The sequence below is a fragment of the Cydia pomonella genome, chromosome 5 (assembly GCF_033807575.1).
Source record: "Cydia pomonella isolate Wapato2018A chromosome 5, ilCydPomo1, whole genome shotgun sequence".
NCBI classification, from domain to species: Eukaryota; Metazoa; Arthropoda; class Insecta; order Lepidoptera; family Tortricidae; genus Cydia; species Cydia pomonella.
In genome coordinates, this window is record NC_084707.1 from 15,085,688 (window position 1) to 15,105,894 (window position 20,207).

At 35.4% G+C, this 20,207-nt stretch overlaps 2 protein-coding genes across 2 annotated transcripts in view; one reads left to right on the plus strand and one right to left on the minus strand.

Moving 5' to 3' along the window:
• Positions 1–13,555, minus strand: part of LOC133517800 (LIM/homeobox protein Lhx3) — a 74,339-nt gene extending 60,784 nt beyond the window's left edge. Inside the window, exon 1 of the mRNA XM_061851230.1 lies at positions 13,125–13,555. Coding sequence (XP_061707214.1) covers positions 13,125–13,257 — 133 coding nt within the window. The 5' untranslated portion in view covers positions 13,258–13,555. The remainder of the gene's footprint in view (positions 1–13,124) is intronic.
• A 621-nt stretch (positions 13,556–14,176) lies between these two features.
• Positions 14,177–17,324, plus strand: LOC133518228 (uncharacterized). Its single transcript, XM_061851860.1, has 2 exons — positions 14,177–14,501; positions 15,123–17,324. Exons 1-2 carry the CDS (start codon positions 14,316–14,318, stop codon positions 17,322–17,324), a joined length of 2,388 nt encoding a protein of 795 aa, XP_061707844.1. The 5' UTR covers positions 14,177–14,315.
• The last annotated feature ends 2,883 nt before the right edge of the window (positions 17,325–20,207 follow it).

A 20,207-nucleotide genomic window follows, 5' to 3' on the forward strand; every position in this document is an offset into this window, starting at 1 on the left:
AACAGCTCCACAACTATGTATTTTTTTTTTTGCAATTCACCCATAGCATGAATGACAATCAGACACTCCGCTTTAAAGTTGTTTGTACGCGCGAAATACGTAATAGGCAATACGATCATTGAAACTCAAAAATTAACAAATAGTTAACTAAAATTACTCATAGTGCGGCCTAAATACCAGTTTCTATTCTAGCTATAGAGCTTCCACCCACAGTGAATTTAAACAACAATGAAAGTCAAAAAGCAGCTACCATAATAATTTACCACGCTACCCTAAGTCTCCCGTCGACAGACCCATACGGTGCGCCCGCGTTGTTTTCATATCTATTTATTAGGGAGAAAACATGCATGGTCAGTAATCATTAACCGGAGTACGTATTTTATTAATTGTATAAGCAGGCCAATTCGAACGTACACTGACATATAATGTCATGAATCATTTAGTTATCGTGCATTTTGCTCGTACTTGGCGAACTGAATAACATGATTCAAATATATCATTCTGATGTCAGTGTACGTTCGAATTGGCCTGTAGGTTAACTTTGTGCCACCAAGCCAAGACTACGAAATATTTCACAGAAAAAAACTTCAATCAATTGTTTTAAACCACTTCTATACCTATATTTGAATTTTTTATTCATGACAAAGATGTAAAAAAATATATTTTATTTTAAAATATTTTATATTTAAATTTCATGGAGAATCAGTTCAGTCATACTACACTAGGCTCATCACCCTGATCCTTGCGACATCGTATAGCTTTTGTTTGTTACAATGTTGGAATAGTAAATCTTTACACGTATGACATGACGTTTTATACGAGTGTGTATTTTCTCTGTTAGTACCCCATCCTCTTAAATATTATCTTATTCCATTGGATTTATGTAAAAAATATTTAAAGTGACTGAGAGGAAGAAGATGATGATGATATTAGCCACTACAGAAGAGAGAGAATGACAAAGAAACAAGACAATAGAAGTATTATGGTTAAGAGTGGCCAATAACTATAGCAGTACCCTATTCTGTCTCGTTACTAACTTACGTCGAATCAAGTTGTTAAACTTTTCCAATAAAATTTAATATTATCAAAACCTACAACAACAACTGAAAATTAGAGCAAATCCGGTAGAAATTTGAGCAAAAGTCAGGAATTTATTTCCCACCCGAATACCTATAACATCCCTAAGCCCGTGCGCAGTCGGCGCGCTCCTCTGATTGATTAAAACGTTAACAAAGGGCTAAAGCTGATCACTGCGAGCTTTATACAGAGAAGCCCTTTATATTCAAGCAATCAAAGAACTCCCTACAGCTCCACCGAAAATTATGGCTTTCCGACTAAAGTTCTTTGTCTGGAAAAATTAAACGAATCGAAACGTGACTTCAATTATGTCTTTGGAAAACAAATGGAGATGGAATAACGTGCTCTCGCATTTGTAGAGCTTCCACTCTTTGAAACTAATAAGAGACTCGAGTCTTGTTCCTATTTCTTTGCAAACAAAACAATGAATTAACTATTTTTATTCGTCCTATTATTTATCATAGGTTTTTAAGGGGATAGTGAATCACTAAGTTTAAACTGAAAGCGACACTAATGTCGAAATGCCGGTGTCTCTATTAACCTTTTGAATGCCAAGAACACCTAAAGTCGTCATTACCAGTCGTGTCCACCGCGCCATGGACAACTATAGGTGTTATGGCGTATGCTGTCAAAGTGACCTTCAAGAAGTAAGTTTTAAATTAGCTCGCATTCAAAGGGTTAAAAGTTTTTATATATTTTAAACACCTTACAAGACTATACTAAATATGAAAGAAACTCGAGGATAATCAAAGAGCGAGGCCTTTCAATGTGTAAAACCCATATAAGTATAACAATAGTACGGGTTTAAGAAACCATGGGACCTTTTTGAGCTAAAACTATCACTAATTTCAGTGTCTTTATACGCAAATATTTTTAAATGAAGTAACATAGTACAAATATGATACAAATTAAATAGTAATTGAAGAGCAAAAGTATTTAATTCCTAATACCGGTATAACATAAGACGTAATCGGTAGCATGATCAGGTGAGCTGAGGTGCGCCGAGGGGCGAAAACCGACAGATGTCGCCCCCCGCCGAGCGGATGATGACTCCAAACCCTCCGGCTATAAAAATTGTTGATGTTTCAGATATACCCGCGTGACCAGATACGAGCGAGGGTAATTACCACCGATATACGTAGCTAGAATTTTCTTACTAAGGTAGGTAGGTACTATGATTATTTTCTTTACACCTATTTATAAACTTCTATGAAGCCGGTAAGGGTAAATGCATTAGAAGTGCACGTGCAATTAGACTAAACACTTACTTAAAAAAAATCTAATTACCCACTGAACTATGTGTGCCAATATATTTAATTAATTCGTAATCTGATTCATTGGACGACCTGTCTGGCGTGTGGCCTAGTGACCCTGCCTATAAAGTCAATGGTCCCGGGTCCAAATCCTGGTAAGGGCATTTATTTTTGTGATAAACACGGATATTTGTTCCCGATTCTTGGGTGTTTTCTATGTATTTAACTATTTGTATATCGTTGTCTAAGTACCAACAACATGCCTTATTGAGCTTACTGTGAGCTGTGGGACTTAGTCAATTTGTGTAAGAATGTCCTATAATATTTATTTATTTATTCATTGCTGAAAAAATAACACATTTCGAAGGCTATAATGACATTAAAGTCCCACATATAAAAGTCTGTGTTATTTTAAAGTAAACCAGAATTATGCTTGAACCAATTAGAAATTCATAAAAATATATTGAGAAACTCCTCATTATTAAAAGTCGATTAAAAAGAAGTGTTAGTATATACCTACGAGCATTAAAGATATTTAAATCCGTTGCGTAATTAAAACACATGTTATACGAGCACTGATAACATGATAGCAATGATAACACGTTTAAATCGGTTCAGGTAACAACACACGTGTGAGTGCCGCCGCACCGGAAGGAAGCGATTGGCGTCGCACGCGCCGCCACGCGCCACTTCCGGTCCTAATGTGATAATATAATAGGAGACGTCTCCGGACTCTTCACGAATTAGTTGTTTTACTGTTGAGCCAACATTTTCTCACGCCATTGATATTGTGTGAATTTGATAATTATAATGAACCGAAGTATAGGCCATACCTAAGTTGTATTAAATAAGGATAGGCCCCTTCTCACATTTGAGAATCTAGGGTAAATATCTTCGTCGCACTGACGGGAGCGCATCCTAAAATTAGTGAGATAAGGATAACTGCAGCATATGCGAAAAATCCTGCGTAAAATTCTCAGAAATCGAGGTTACATTTTCGACAATTTCCTCCTCCAAAACTTAATCAATCGTAACGAAATTTTAGGAACGGAATGAGAAATAAATTATCTGTGTTTGACCGTTTTGATTTTTGCGGTTATTGTTGCCGATTTAGTATGCTAAGCGTCTGGGTAGAGTTCCGTAGTTATTATTCTGTCAAAATAGGCTAAACGGGGGCTATTAGCTATTAGTAATTACAAGCATAAGAGAGTACCTTCGCTGCGATTTGTTTGTCTCTTTACTAAGAAGAGAAGACTTTTTCAATTACTCAAAAACAGCTGGACCGATCATGTTCGCTATTTATTAAGCTTTTGTTTTTCGATTTTTTTCATATTTATGGACCCATGTTTCAAAAGTTAGACCCCGGAGACACATATTTATTTTCCTTCGGAGTGATTATTTCCGAACAAATTTACTTTATCAAAAAATGGTTGCAGGAGACCCGTATTTGTCGTTAAAAGACCTATCCAATGATACCCCACACCATTGAGTTAAAGATATATAAAAAAAAATGTAGGCATCCCAAAAAAATTCGTTGTAGTTTTTATTTTACCGTTCTGACGCCATGCATGATTTATGTAACCATTATCCCAAATTGCAGCTTTCTAGCACTTACGATCACCGAGCAAAACCGCGGACGGGCAGACAGACATTGCGAAACTAAGGGTTCCTAGTTGTACAGAATCCTTAAAGCAGCATTGGGTTTAATTAATGGAAGCGGAGTACCTAATTTCAAAAATCATAAATACTCGTACACTCGTACCTATCTACTAAACTAAAACGCGTCATTCTAAGCTAACGTTCTTTGCTAATTTTTCAGAATATTAGAGTTGATATTTAATTTATAGCAGATAGATTTTAGCTGTTTTCAAAACTACCCTGTTTCCGAACCGAAGTAAATGCAATACTCCCAATTTTTACCGATATTTTCGAGGAAATTACCTACGCAATAAAATAACATGGATTCGTTTATCAGGTTACCTGGTCAGGTTATTAATGATTAATTTTATGGCTCGTGTTTTTTATTTTTTTCTATTTAAAACTTAATTGGATGCTTATACATCTTCGATGGCTTCATATCCTCATCGCAGGTAAAAAAATGTGACCGTCCATAAGAAAAGGGTCCTTATGGCAGTTTCTAGTTACGAAGATATTGACGTTTTTGTAAAATGCTTCAAAATTATCGTGTTTTTTTTTTGTTGTATGCAAAATAGTAAAATATACAGATAGACGTGTATTGGTAGCTCGGTTTCACTAGTGTACGTTGAGTATTTCTATATTAAAATAGGGTTAAAAGTTTAGTAGAAAAGGGTCCTTATGGCCGATCATATACAAATATGATGAATCTCTTGATAAAAATTGTTTAATAAAATGTAGTTGTAACTGTATGTATGTATACACTTTATTGTACTTAGAAATAAACACAACAAAGGTGAATATATCCCTGTATGGGATCTCTTTCAGTTAACTTTTGAGGAATGACAAACACAAACAAAAGTGTACAACCACTGAAATTAATGAAATGCAAGTTTTGAATACACACTGTTTCTTATAAGCATGTTTAATTTATATACATAGGTAATACTTTATTTTACGGGTAGGTACATAATTTTTCGCTGACGTCTCACTTGGCTGCGGCGTGGCAAAACGTAGCCGTTCTTCCTTTGTCATTCAGTTCAGTTCAGTTCAAATCAAATATACTTTATTCATGTAGGCCTAGCAACAGGCACTTATGAATAATAAGACAGTATTACATATAATTGTCTTAAGCTAATTATCAGAGCAATTTATTGATGTTGTAAATATTATTCCATATATAATACTAATGAATATAATTCATAGATCAAATTTGATACTAAAAATTTCACTAAATATTGTCATACAAAAAAAACAATTGTATAAAAAATACTAGTCTAGAGTTTCCAGAATAAATTCTAAATGTCAAACTAATATAATAAAAAATAAAAACAACAAAGGAAGTACATGCATTGGAATATCCAATTCATCATCATTATTCAAATGTAATAAATAATTAATCATTTCGAATCACATTTAATCCCACGTTGTTTTATCATTCATGTAGTCTTGTGTGGTATAATAAGCTTTAGAAATAAGTTTACGCTTTACATGATTCTTAAATTTATTAATTGATAACTCAGTAATATGGTTTGGAAGCTTATTATGAAATCTCACACAATTACCCACGAATTATTTTTTATTTTATGGAGCCGAGTGAAGGGCACTGCGAGCTTATGTTTATTTCTAGTATTAAGAATGTCACAATTTTTCTTAAATTCGGCAATATTTTTATGCACATACAGAATATTCTCATAAATGTATTGACAGTGCACTGTCATTATGTCAATTTCCTTAAATTTATCTCTAAGTGAGTCTCTATGGTTCATTTTATATATTACTCGAATAGCCCTCTTCTGCAGAACAAAAATGGTATTTATCTCTGAAACACCACTCCACAGTAAAATACCATATGTCATAATGCTATGGATGCATTTACCGCCGCTATTACCGTCTCTCTCTTACACGCGACAATTCGCTCGCCGCACTCTTCACGTGTTGTTCTTATGTAATTCATGACTAGCCCCTTAGTGGTTACTGATTTGTGGTGCAAATGTGTTCACTTTAGTGTCCGACCGAAACATGTTTTTTTGCCGTAACCGAAACCGAAGGTTCGGCTTTGGCTCTAGTTTCGGCGGAAGCTTTTGTAGGCTTGTTAAAATGGTTTAAAGAATCTCATAAGACCGCTTATAAAATGTATAAACATATATTAAGACTGCGTCGACAGTCTAGTGGCGCGTTCATTAGGGGAATTGTGTATTCTTAATTACTGTAACCATAAATCAGTATATTAATTTTGTTGTCCTAGTTGCTCCCTAACTTTTTGTCTTTGTCGTTGTCATAGTTCAGTTTCACGCAGTACTGTACGAAGTACCATTTCGTAAGTTTCGGCTCATTAGGCTGAGCCTGAGGAGGTTTTTGCCGATATTTGGCCGGAACCGAAACTACGGCCGAAACATTTTTTTTTGGCCGAAAATGGCCGAAACCGAAACCGAACCTTCGGTCGGACACTAGTTCACTTCCGGGATAACTCAGTACTGTGTAAATCAATTAACAACGTTTATGAAAATTACTCTTTTGATAATTTGAATATAATTTAGATTAATCAAGATTTTGAGTAATCTTTTATGATAACACTTTTTGGTCATAAGGACCTTTTTTCCAAATGTATGGGAGTGATTTGTGATTTTTATGTAACTCAAATCGTTTCTAAATAGAAAAATAAAACTAGTTAAATAATAATATAGTATTTTATGCAACAGTTGTATAAGAAGGGTGCTCGTGGCGTATTCCTTTACAATGTTCGCCTACGCCTTCGGCTCCGGCTCACATTGTAACTCACGCCACTCGCCTTTTTTGACCTACTTATACAACGTTGCATACAATACTTTTCCTACGAGTCAACAAAAATAAAACTTAATTTAGGTAAACAAAGCAAAAGTATATAGCTAAGACGCGCGAGCATACCTTGTTACGCGGCCCGGCCCGGGCCGCGGCCGGCCGGTCAGCGACACCTTCTCGTAAGTCATGAGGCTCTGGTACTTGCTACTTGCAAAATTAAATTTTTGGACAGTTTTTTCTCGATTTTGGCCACGGTAGCCTACGGAGACTAACAAGCAACGCTAAGCGGTCTTCGTAGTCTATGGGTGTTGCTATATTACGGGTGTCACATGCGTGTTTCTGACTTATGAACTAGTTGTTTTTACTATGCAACCAAATGAATATTTTGTAAGTTGGCAGCAATGCACTTAGTTTAAAACTGTATTCGTTTTGATTTTGTTAGGTTGGTAGCCATTAATCACAGTAACGTTATAGCGATTAAAAGCACAAGTGCTGTTATAAGGAATAGACAATATAGACTTTTCTTGAAACCTTTTATGTATGTTCTTATATTCGTGTTAATGAATACATAAATGACAGATAACAGTAGAGGAGTAGGAAAACGCTTTCTCGTGGCGTATTCCTTTACAATGTTCGCCTACGCCTTCGGCTCCGGCTCACATTGTAACTCACGCCACTCGCCTTTTTTGACCCTTCTTATACAACTGTTGCATAAAATACTATTGTGATACTTCTATAGCCTGATTAAATATAATTTAGAAGTCACTGTACAAAAATTGTTATTGTTATAGAGGAAGATGAAAAATATAATCATTATGACATTTTAATTTAAAAAAATATATTTTGTAAACCTTGTGGTTTTATTTCTATCCTAAGACGTGAATTCCAATATATAAATAAATACTACGGTTCAAACTGCAACATATTAAAGAACAGTCCGAAAATTTATTTTTTCTTAATTTCGTTCTTATAAGCGACTTGCTCTAATCAAAGGCAGATTTTTCACAACCTGGAAGTCAAATTAAATAAAACATAACTTATTTTCAAAGAATAACACCTTGAGGTACATAATCAATCATCATCTATCATCTATGTAACTTACAATGGGAACATACTTAAAATTAGTTTCAAACTTCTTTTAACGATTTCTCAAAAGTGCAATTTTAACATGAGTCAGTTTGATGTTTTAAATAAAAAATATGAGACTTAGGATCATGATACTTTTTGTATCAGATAGCTCATTTAACGTAGATTTAGGATCTATACTTAACTCAATACCTGCCATAAGGATCCTTTAGGCATGGGCGGCCACAAATAAATACTACTAATGCGGTGGCACGGCTAAGTACCTACCTAGGTAAATCTCTCAAATATTAAATCATAAATTCAAAATTCCCACGCCAAAGTAATCCAACGCAATTGTTGACTGATACGCGCATTTCAAATTACACTACAATAACAATTATTACTTTTCATACAATGTAGTTTAGTGAAATAATAACCGTAGGCCGCCGGCTAAACGCGCCCTAACCGAGTAATCACAGGCTTTCAAATGATTTTGTATTAGTAGGGGTTCTTTCCAAGGGAAAGTATTGATAAACTCATGTAATCCACGTTAGTTGGTGGTTAATCTCTCTTCTATTATCAACCTAAAATCTGATGTGAATTACGAATTCACAGGAAAATAGGTATAAAAGTCTGGTTAATATTTTCATATTTAAGATTGTTGTTTCAAATGAGTAGATGCCTACGCAATTTGGTCTTGATGCTGTTGCTATGATTGTACTTTTTTACTAAAAATATTAAAACTCACAGCACTTTCAATATAAGTATATTAGATCTGCCTTCGTATTGAAAAATGCAGTAATCGGCAAAATTTCGATTTTGCCTTTCTATGAAAAATAGCGTCGTTGAATCTATCTATGTATATTTTTTTCATTTTTTTAATGGCTGTAACCCAGAAATTTTGTTACTAAAAACGCAGTATTTGTTCATAAAACGCTTAAGATACAAAAATGAAATGCTGCTAGTACATCATACTCAAGTAAAATGTACGATATTGCTGTTTATTGCGTGTTAAAACCACGTAAATGCATCTACTGCGCTAAACTAAGGTGAAACGCAGCAAGTGCAGTTGCTGCGTTTTACCTTCGTATAACCACAGGCTCGGCTTGTCGCTGGGGTCAAAACTGCAGGTAACACTAGTAAATCAGTCTGTGATTATCACTGATGTGAGAGGTCCTACCTAATTAAACAATGATATTATAGTTCTATATAAAAAGTAAGATAAAATAAGAGTGCATTAATATATATTATAGTTATATTAATGCACTTTTGTATGAATAAAATATACACTTCAGTAAAATATTTTTTATTTACATATTTTTTTCTCAGTAATTAGGAAATATCGCTATAATTTATTGTTTTGAAATAGCCAATTTATTAGTATAGCTATTTATTTTCCATTTTACATTATATAAATAAAATTACATAATATGATGCGTGTTTGGTGCATTTCATCCATAAATAATAATTATATTAAAATCATCTTACTAATATGAAATGCAGTTCCATATGTAACCAAGATATAAATGCAGTATTCGAAACATGTACCTTCTGCATTCATAATATGTATTTTTAGCATCGTCTATATTATATACCAATATATAAGGATATACTGCAGTACTCGACTTTTAAACCAAATTGTCGCACAGATTGTAATCAATAACTAAACAATACGACGGAAAGTATTATAATTTCATCTCTTTTAGTGTAAAATTGTACAAAAAATCTTTAATCACTTTTTTCTCGAAACTTTGTTTTTGCAATTACTGTATATTTCATTACGAGGACAGTTATCTGATAAGTAGTACTGTTTTTTTTTTTAGGGAAGTAATTTGCCCATTAGCCGATTGACCGAGTCACATGGCTTGTTTGTTTATAATCAATTAAGTACCTTAATAAAAAGACTCTAACTTGGTATCAAAAAAAAATATACCTAGCAGCCGTTATAAACCCTCAAGGTAAACTAGTTTCAGTAACAATGGAATTACGTGATAACTAGTGGTAGTTATATACAAAGACTGAATGAAAATAAACATAATAAACACAAAATGAAATAGATAAATAGTTCTTTTATGGACTTCAATGTATATTTTTTAAGCCACGCGACACTTGTTTGCACAATTTGCTAAGTGCAACGTTATCGGAATAATAGGAGCCGGTCATTACCTTGTCTGGCGTTAAAATCAAAAAGCGCTCATCGACGCTCCTACAACTGTGAAGAGCACTTAACTTGATTACTCGAAGCCCGATGGTGTGTCAGTGAAAGCCCATACTGTGCCCATATAAAGTTGAGGCACGGATACACCGCCACCGCCCCGCCGCGTGCGCTTCAAAAACCCTGACACGTGTCGACGGCCAGTAATTGTAGCGTACGATATGAAAATCGGTTTCAAAAAAGGGATTCTAAATGTAGTCCAGGCATATTGGTAATAAATAATATTTATATCCGAGTAAGAATTTTTTTTCTTAGTATGGGAATAATTATCCTATCAAAAACATTATATGTAAAAAAGAGATGCTGGTCTCGTACCGCAGTACGGGGGGGGGGGGGGGGGGGTTTGGCCACAAAACTCGATTTCCACCGACTTGCCTATTTTAAAACCGTATCCATATTAGATATCTTATATTATCTGAGGGCACGGTAGCGCCCCCGCAACGACGAGCCAAGCGAAGCGCAGGGGCACTACCTACCTTTTCTCGGAGCGCTTCGTCATTTTATGGAACCCTCGTAACTTGAGTTGGGATTATCCTAGATAAATAAATTTATCGGAATATGATATCAATAGTGGACCTATTAAACATAAAAAATTTCAATTGCATAGCTCTTATACTTTATATTTTATTGATATCTAAAAAACCCGATTTCGTCACTGACTTACTCACTCACCCCCCCACACCTCTTAAATTAAGGGAAGAAGTGAAATTCCACCAAAAATATTTTCATCTAAAATGTTGCCAAGTCGAAATTATAAGGCTAACACTGTCAAAAAGTTATCAGATCTCATGTAGAGCCAGGCTCTAACTCTACAAGCCCTAACTTCACAAACTCTAAAAATTCACTGTTCATTATTTTTCTTATAGTAACGAAACGGCCAAGCCACATATTTTGACTAAGTTGTAGAGTTAGAAGTTTGGCTCTACGTGAGATCTGATAACTTCGGTTTCGTCTTGGCAACATTTTACATGAAATTGTTTTTGTTGGAATATTTTTTACTTTAATAATTTTGACGCATGGTTTGATATGCTATTTTTAACGCTGACTGTAGCAAGCTTGATGATTGATATGATTGATAGATAATGAACTTAACTGTGGCGTTGGCTCCTCTTGATCTTGAGAACAGTATTTCAATAAGACTAACAAAAGGTTAACATTAACACTTAGTAGCACCAATTTAGCGACCTTATCTTTGCCTCACTTAAGTCACTTATGTTGAGCCATATGACATTATTTTTTTGCTGAAAAAAGTATTGTAGCTACTTAAAACATTGTTACTAGACCAATCAATGAAGGCGTTATACACAACATTAGAAGGCCATTCGGTAGTTATTTCACTGGCTACCGGATGTATTTTTAATATAATAATACTCTAGACTGCACAATTTATGAATTTAATCATAATGCTTCATTAAGGTTCCATATCCGAAAGATGACAGTTAGGATTAGAACCTTATTACGAAACTTCCGCTATCTGTCCCTATGTATATCTGTAGTTGTACGCGTATGTTTAATTTCCATTCGTGCTTAACTACCAATTTAATACCTTCGCTAAATCATACACACACTTCCTCAACATTAAAGAGAATTGATTGTAATAGATATGTAAAGATTAAAAAGAACGTGCCCCTTAGTTTGACATCAAAAACAGATGGCGCTGTAACGCGCCATATCATATGCTTTGCGGTCACTGAATTCTGAAACGTCAACTTTTGACAACCAGAGTTACCGCAAAATGTATGGAGCTGTACAGCGCCAACTCGTTCACCTGTCAAGTTTGAAGCACGAAATTGTCTTAGATTTTACGCATCTTACTCAATCAATGTATCTTTGCTAAACATGAATATCCATCGATGATAATTAGTTGTATCTTGTGAACCTTAGTGCTCCAGTATAAGATATTGCCTAATAAATTATTGGCACATCTACTACACGTCTTTGATTGGAGTATCTGTATAAGGAACAGGAAGAACTATGTTGGTAATGACCCTGGCGCAGTTAGTGAACAGCTTTTAGTTATCTTTCATTTTTGTTTGTTTAAGATGCAACGTACCGGTTTATACTGGAAAATAAAGGCACATATCTCCATATCTTAGTAATGTATAACAAGCGTTGAAACAACTATGTTAGCCACGACAACATTTACGCAAAAGAGATGTGTAGGTACTTTATTTAGGCCGCAGCCTTTCTATTTTGTCGCCTATTGTTACTTAGGTACTTCGTACTACTTAAAAACTTCGCCTTTTATAAACTCTAAAATAAACGTAAGTAGGTACAGTCGACGTCAAAGATATGGTCACACTTTTTGCCTTATTACAAAGGAGTAAGGTGAAAAAGTGTAAACATATCATTGACGCGGAATGTACCAATTATCTACTTTATGTCATAATCTCATGATACTCATATTTATGAAAATGAGAGTAGGTAAGTAATCTACTTTTCATTTCTCATGTTCTGAAAGTGGGTCGTTTTTGTTCTAAAAGGTGTGCAGAAAATGATACGTTTCTGCTTTAGAGCACTGTGCTTTCTAAGTATGTTTTTTTTCTTTTTTTATTACGATGTGCAATTTAAATTGTGGATATAAATGGATTTGTTGTATAATTTGCATTCTGATAATTAACTCCCCATTTCATAAATAACGATATTTTTACCTAAATTTTTACCTGAAACTACCTTCAAGGAATACTACTAAAGTACTTAGCCGTGTTTTTTAAATGCACATGTATTTTACTTTCCTCGTATTCGAAATAAAAACTAAAGTGTTGAACTCGGGTGCTATTGACTAACTACCTCGATAGAAATGGGTGTCTTTCGTCCCTTGGTTAACAATCTACTATTGCTAAACAGTTATCAGATGTGTCTAACTTGAAAAACAAATCCTATAAATTAAACCATTTCTTCTTACTTGGGCTTTTATCATAAAATAATAAAAGGAATATGTAGGTCACTGTTTTTAAGTAGGTATATAATTGTATTATAAATAAATTATAATTGAAGGGCAGCTTTTGTTAGCATCCCAAGAATGTGGAGTGACGACTCCAATGAGTGCACCGTAACCTTCTGATTTGAATACTCAATATCCCTGGCAAAGGTCTCACCTTCTAGCGCTTTGTTCCTTGCGAGCAGTGCCAACAGGACATCGGGCGGCGGTGGATCCAGCGGGTGCATAGTTTCTAAAGTGTCCATCTGCCCTTCACGAGACACGCACTCAACGTCACCGTATCCTTCCATGAATGCACTACGTCGGTAAACACAGCTTCACTCTACAAGTCATTCCGTTGCAGGAACAATGTTTTGGGTTCTACTGCATCAAAACGGAGCGGCATCGGCGGCGGGCGTCCCGGCGCGCTCCAAAGCCCCACGTGGCAGCGCCGCCCACGCTCGCTTAGCGCCGACGCAGACTACTCGTCACCGCCCTGCTACCTCCCATTGAGAAGTCATTTTTTATCCCCTGAATCTGATAAACCCCTAGGCTGGCGGGGTAGCGGGCAGCTCCCCCGCCCCGAACTAATTTGGCGGAGTCGTACGACACACCCCCGGTGCTTACATCCATCTACAATATTACTGCAGCACGTTATCCCGTTCGCGAGGGCACTTCGTTTCTACTCATCTGGCATCCTTGTGAAGAAAGGGAACTCCGAAATTATAGCGATCGTTATTCAATTTTGAAGTTTTTAAATGATGCTATGTCCTCAAATATCCATTTAAACCCAGTAAAACAGCTTTAGTTAAAAACTTCCTTGATACGTACTTTTCATAGTACTCGTCTAAGTGAGTACATTAAACAATACTTTTACAGCATATAATATGTACCTGGTCTACGACTACGACTGGTCAGGCCTAATAGGTAGTGACCCTGCCTATGAGTATCAAGCCGATGGTCCTGGGTTCGAATCCCGGTAAGGGCATGCATTTGTGTGATGAGCACAGATCTTTATTCCTGAGCCATGACTCATTCCATGTTTTCTATGTATTTTTAAATATATATCGTTGTCTGAGTACCCACAACACAAACCTTCTTGAGCGTACCGTGGGACTATAATAAATAAGTCCCTACTCGTACCACTCGTACTAAGGGATCCTTTGATAATTTTCCGCAGACATTACCTAGACCTTACCTTATTATTTAGACCTTATTTGTTATAAAGAGGTGAGTAAGTTTTAAGGTTAAATAGAACTAATGACAAATGTTTTGACTTATTGATTATTTATAAAATTACGTCATTATATTTCTATCTTGTACCTATTTTTGTGCATAGTGTGGTTTTTTGAGTATGTAAATTTATAAAATGACTAAATATGAAACCGACATGTTGCCATGTCATCATTTCCACCCGGACAATGTTTTCAATCGGTTTGAAGTTATCGAGGTGCCTACTTCATTTGTAGAGTTATCGACATCGATAGATCTGGACGTAGAGGTAGATCTCAATACGTCTGCCTACTTTAAAACGACCTGCAACGGTGTACTGATGGTAAGGCATTATAATCTCATCTTTTATAATACTCGTAGGAAGATACAGTGACCACCGGTCTGGCCTAGTGGGTAGTAAGCCTATGAAGCAGGTGGTTCCGGGTTCGAATCCCGGGAAGGGTATTTATTTGTGTGATGCGCACGGATATTTGTTCCTGAGTCATGGGTGTTTTCTATGTATTTATATCGTCGCCTAGTACCCATAGTACAAGCTTTGCTTAGTTCAGCAGAATTGACAGTGACAAATTGTGGTAATACCGCCAGAAACGTCAAATTTCTATGATTATATAACTTATATTGTGGAACTCCTACACTTTGTCAGGTCATACTCAGTGAAGGACATTAGTTATGGTCGAAAATGTCTTAGCAATTAATTAATTGTGTGTGTATGACTGATGAATTATACTAATAATTTTCTAAAATATTGTTTACTTCCGTATTTGGCTAACGTGGGGACTATAGCCCAAGCCCTCTCGCGCATGAGAGGAGGCCTGTGCCCAGCAGTGGGTCGTATATAGGCTGAATTATTATTATTATTATCTGCTTCAGCTATGAATTTTAACTTACAAACAAGTTCTAACATTGTTTATTATACGTAATGATAATGACGCTTATTTTGTAGAAGTTTGAGGATGCCCGCGACATGTCTCCGTCTCATAGAGCCTACAAGATACAGCAAAAGAATAATAGCGTCATCAGAATAATTTTTAATCCCGGTAACGAATGCATTACCAAAGCAAAGCACGATAAAGAGGGAAATCAACTCGTGTTTGACCTTCGCTTGATACGTGTAGATGGAACTCGATGTTGTAATAACGAATTTCACTCTGAAATAGGACGTTACTATATTTGCGGTCGCTATGAATATTGTGACATAGCGCACTATCCTCATGTAGTGGATTTTGGAGATGTTGTCATGAATACCGCAGTTACCAGGCATGTACGTATTAGAAACAACTCAAACGTGATAGCGGCTAAATTTTATTGCATAAAGGCTACAGGTTTCATCGTCACTCCAGCTAGTTTTACGATAGCCCCGAATGCTTGTAAACACATCACTATTTCTATAAGGCCCGTCTGTTTTCAATTTAAACACTGTTGTACTTTCAAGATAAAAAATCCCGACGATGAGTTCATTGAGTCGTCAATAGATGAAAACTCTTTGACATATAATATTAATGTTAAGTTGAATGTGATGCCTTATAAAAAACAAAAGATAGTAATTGTGGAATCATTACACAAACTAATTGAACCCGAAACCAAATACACTTACGTGGGTGAAGAGATAGAGAAGCACTTAAAACAAAAAGCTAAGGCTATGGAGTTGTGGCAGCTATGCAAAGCGTCAAAAAGAATAGTTTCCGCAAAAGAGAAGTTTTGTACTGGCACTGTTAGATGTTATTCAGAAGAATCGGTAAATATAAAACTACCACAAAACAACAAATACAATTTTTGCAAAAGACCCCCAAAGCATGTAAACACATATGACGTTTTCAATGTTTTTATTTTGCCATTTTCCATTGATTTTGGAAGAGTTGGCGTAGATACCTATGGTGAGCATAATATAACGATAGTAAATAATACAGACTACGATATCACCATAAATTTATGTAAGGATGATTACATTCTTTATACAGAAAACAAAGTTCGAAATTTAAAACTAAAACTCGTGCCATTTACAGAAGCAAGGGTAAAGGTTCTACGACGAGGGTTTGTGGAAGGCTTAGTGATACAAACATTTAATTACACGATAGATAACAAATATCATCGCAAACATCCATATAAACTTCAAGTGGGAACTCCAACAGTGTTGGTCCAAGACAAATTTTTAAAGTTCGGTATGGTCACCAATGAAAGTTTCATTATTTCTGTACCATTAAAAATATCCAATTATTTTAATGTCCCTGTAACAATTCACTGGGAAGGTATAACTTCCGATACTCCTTTTGAAATAATACCACATAAAAGTTTAATCCCAAGTCGCACTTCAAAGATGTCAGATGTCATTTATGCTTGCAAACTTACAAAATCAAAAGTACACGAAGTAGAGTTATTTTCAAATGATAAAAAAGTGATTCCGGTCGAATTAAGTGTAATTACAAGAAAACTTTCTATCAAGTTTTTACAACCAACTGTGCAGTTTAAAGATATTGCTCTAAATTTAGAAACAGTTGAAAGAGTTAAACTTGAGAATTCCTCTAGGGAAATTGCTGTGTTTTATGTAATTGAACCTCTAATCCCTGGACTCAAAATAGAACCAATGAGTGGAGCAATACGACCTAAGATGATAATTACATTTGAAATAATAGTTAAAATACCCTGTGTCTTGGAATTTGCATTTGATATTTATGTTAAAATTAACAATAAAGAAAATTTGGTTTTGCCTGTAAGTGGGAACGTCTTGGAACCCAAAATACTAATCTCTCCGAAAAATATTTACATGGCTCGGATACCATGTGATATGGTAACGTATGTACCAATCACTTTTCTAAACCTCAGTACGTTAAGAAGTGTTATAGAAGTTTTGGACACAGGTGACGATAACATGTTTAACGTATATATAGCTGTGGGATATGAAAAACAGAGAATATTTAAATTTTTCGTCGAAGGTAGTCAGTCCAAGACTGTGTTTATTAGAGTCCATGATGTTTTTCGACGGGAATATGAGATGTATATTCCCTTTAAAATAAATGGACTACTTGGCCCTCCAGACCATAGATCTTCAAGTACAGAACTTCGACATTACATTGGGGAACACGAAGAGTTAGTATTTAGTACGAAACTTATTCAAAATTTCATCGATCATCAAAAGTTTACCTATTAAAATGTACATTTTCATAATTTCAGGCAATACAAAAATAACTCTAAAGTGAAACTAAAGAGCTTGAACAAGGATATAAGTTTTTGTCGAATAATTGGGGTAATAACTGTACCCTGGATACAAATATCTGTTGATGAATTCGAAATGGATTATGAACCCAACGGAAATAATGCCATAGAGTTTACTATTACAAACATTTCTAAATATTATTTGTATGTAGCGATCTTAACGGCTAAACTGGCACCTAATTTCAGTTTGAACTTACAAAGAGCGGATAATTCTATGACAACCGACACTCACATAAAATTTGAATTAGACCAAGGAAGTGATGCACAATTGTCCGTTAAATTTCATCCCAAAGGACGTGGAAAACATGTAGCAACCGCGGTACTATATTTAGATAAACAAATGACGATACCGTATTCCAATCTTACCTTCACAGGAAGAAAGCAAACTCCGATCATGACACCAAGCACTTATAGGATAATATTTCCACCTTGTCAAGTAGGGACTAGTATTCGACGGACATTTACTGTCATGTTAGAAGAAGAGTCAACTTTAGATAGATTTTATTTTGTTTCAAAAGAAGAGAGTAGTGTAACGACAAATTTTATTTCTTGTGAAATAATTAACAATTCTGAAAAAAATTACACAGTTGTCACCGTCGAAGTTATCATTTTTAGTGAAAATCAATCTTTCAAGAATTTTATACTGAGTTTTTGCCATGAATGCGGGTCGGGTTGTGACATTGAACTTAGTTTTTGCTTTACATGTTGTCCTCTAACACTACACTCTAACTTTTTGGTCCCTCCAGAAGATCATCCTTATCCTTATTATCCTTTGGATACACAACAAGATCTTTATGAGTACATGAACATCTGCGTAGATTTTCTCGAGAAGTGGATGTTTCAACAAGGATTTCGTAGAGATCTGTATCCAGTAATACCAGATACATTTCATGCTATATCATCATCACTTACTGCCGCTGGCGGTGGCGCAAAAACAAAAGGAATTAATGTCTCATTCTTAAATTTTATCAGAAGGGCTGCTGGTCCATTAATGAAACATATACATAAGGTGTCGTAAGTATCTACCTATGTTACTAATTTTTCCAAGCTTCGTACTTCAAAACGAAAAGAGAACCCTTTAAAGGAGAACTCATTTGTCCGTCTGTTTATAAAAAAAGATCAAAGTCCTCTGTGAACGTCTTTATGAGCCAAATCTGTACCTGATATAAAATACAATACATATATGTGTCCTAAATTGTCATCTTTTATCACCAAAAAAAATGCATGTCATCTAGTTATACGGAACTCTCGCACACTCGGTGCTCGAGTTTGGCTAAGATTTGGCTGCTTTTAATTTGACTTAATAATAAAAGATACATCCAGTAACTTACCTACTTTGTGTTTCATCCAATCTGTATTTATTTTTTAGAGGATTTGGCGTCGATGAATCTTTCAGAAGCGTTAAAGAGATACATGACACGTACAAAGAAGTCATTAATTTGTTAAAATCTCGAGGTGTGGAATTATGGGGATTACAGGCAAAGTTTTTGCTAAGTTACGAACAGTTTAGCTTATACTGTGAATATGTTGCTCCAACGTGCAACGCCGATATTATATTGACTCAAGACCTACTAGCTGATACCAGTCTTTTTAAAAGATTAAGTAAACAAAGTTGGGTCGACTTCATTTTGCAGAGCTACAAAGCTTTCATTATGGATAGTTGTTTTTTTGAATGCGTGTGCGTAACTTCCCAACCTCGGAACGTGGTTGACATCATGATAGGTTGGTATAACGACCAAATCCGAGATCAACATATCAACTTACGTGGTAAAGATAAACCAGTTAAATTGGTTACTAATATAACCTCCGACCTATCAGACGGCATTGCTGTTATATCGGCAATTATGAATTATTGCTCGTTTTTGAAGGATTACTTTGCCATATTCTCCGAAGTTAAAGAAGATGAACAAGAAAGTGATATCATTAATAATGCCTGTTTGATTATTGAGACACTTAACCAACTTAAATTTAATTTTCCTATTACCAGTAAAGACTTTATAAGCCCAAATTTCTTACAGATGCTCTTTTTTTCTGTTCATTTATTTGTTGCTTTGCCAATGTTTATACCAAAGGGTTACGTTAAGTTTAATCCTCCGTTATTGAGGACTTCAACTAGACAAGTGGCAATAAGTACTACAACGCAAGAATCTTTGATTCTTAATTGTAGCATACTAAATAACAACAAAAATAACTTTGCTGTTGAAAAAGCAGCTGCTGGAGATAATAACAAGAAATTGTATGTATCCATAAAATACACAGCAAATTTCGTCGAGGAAGAGAATGCTATTCTCCTTGTACATGGTTACAATAAGACAAGAATATTTGATACTTATATTATATTTACGCTCCATGGGCTAATAGGTGCATTAATTCCTCACCGAAAATGTAGAGTTACTGGGCCTCTCTATCGGCCTAACAAAGTAGACGTTCTAGTGGCCTCGCCATTTTTTTCTGCTGGTACATATAAGTTGTATATTACTGACACGGAACCTACAATTCCGGTCAAGTTTGAAGAGAATACGATACCTAAATTTTACGTACAACGGCTGTATCTCATTGATAAAGAAATGTATTTGCCGGGGTTGCCAAAAGAAAGCGGTCAAGAGGTTCCAGAACATAAGCTATATATGCAAATAATTTGTTTGAGCACTCAAATAGGCAACAGCTGGATTTGGTTCAGAGGTGAACAAGGAGATTTCTTTATAAGAGTGACAACACAGCCTCGCTGGGACTCACCATTGGACACAATACAAACCAGCCACAGCTGGCCTGCGGACTCCTGTGGCTCCGGCCGCTGTGGTGAGTCGTGCGAATGTTA

Coding starts and splice junctions, on each gene's coding strand:
- LOC133518228 (XM_061851860.1), top strand. CDS start 14,316: ATGACTAAATATGAAACCGACATGTTGCCATGTCATCATTTCCACCCG. Junction 14,502..15,122: donor CCTGCAACGGTGTACTGATG/GTAAGGCATTAT, acceptor CTTATTTTGTAG/AAGTTTGAGGATGCCCGCGA.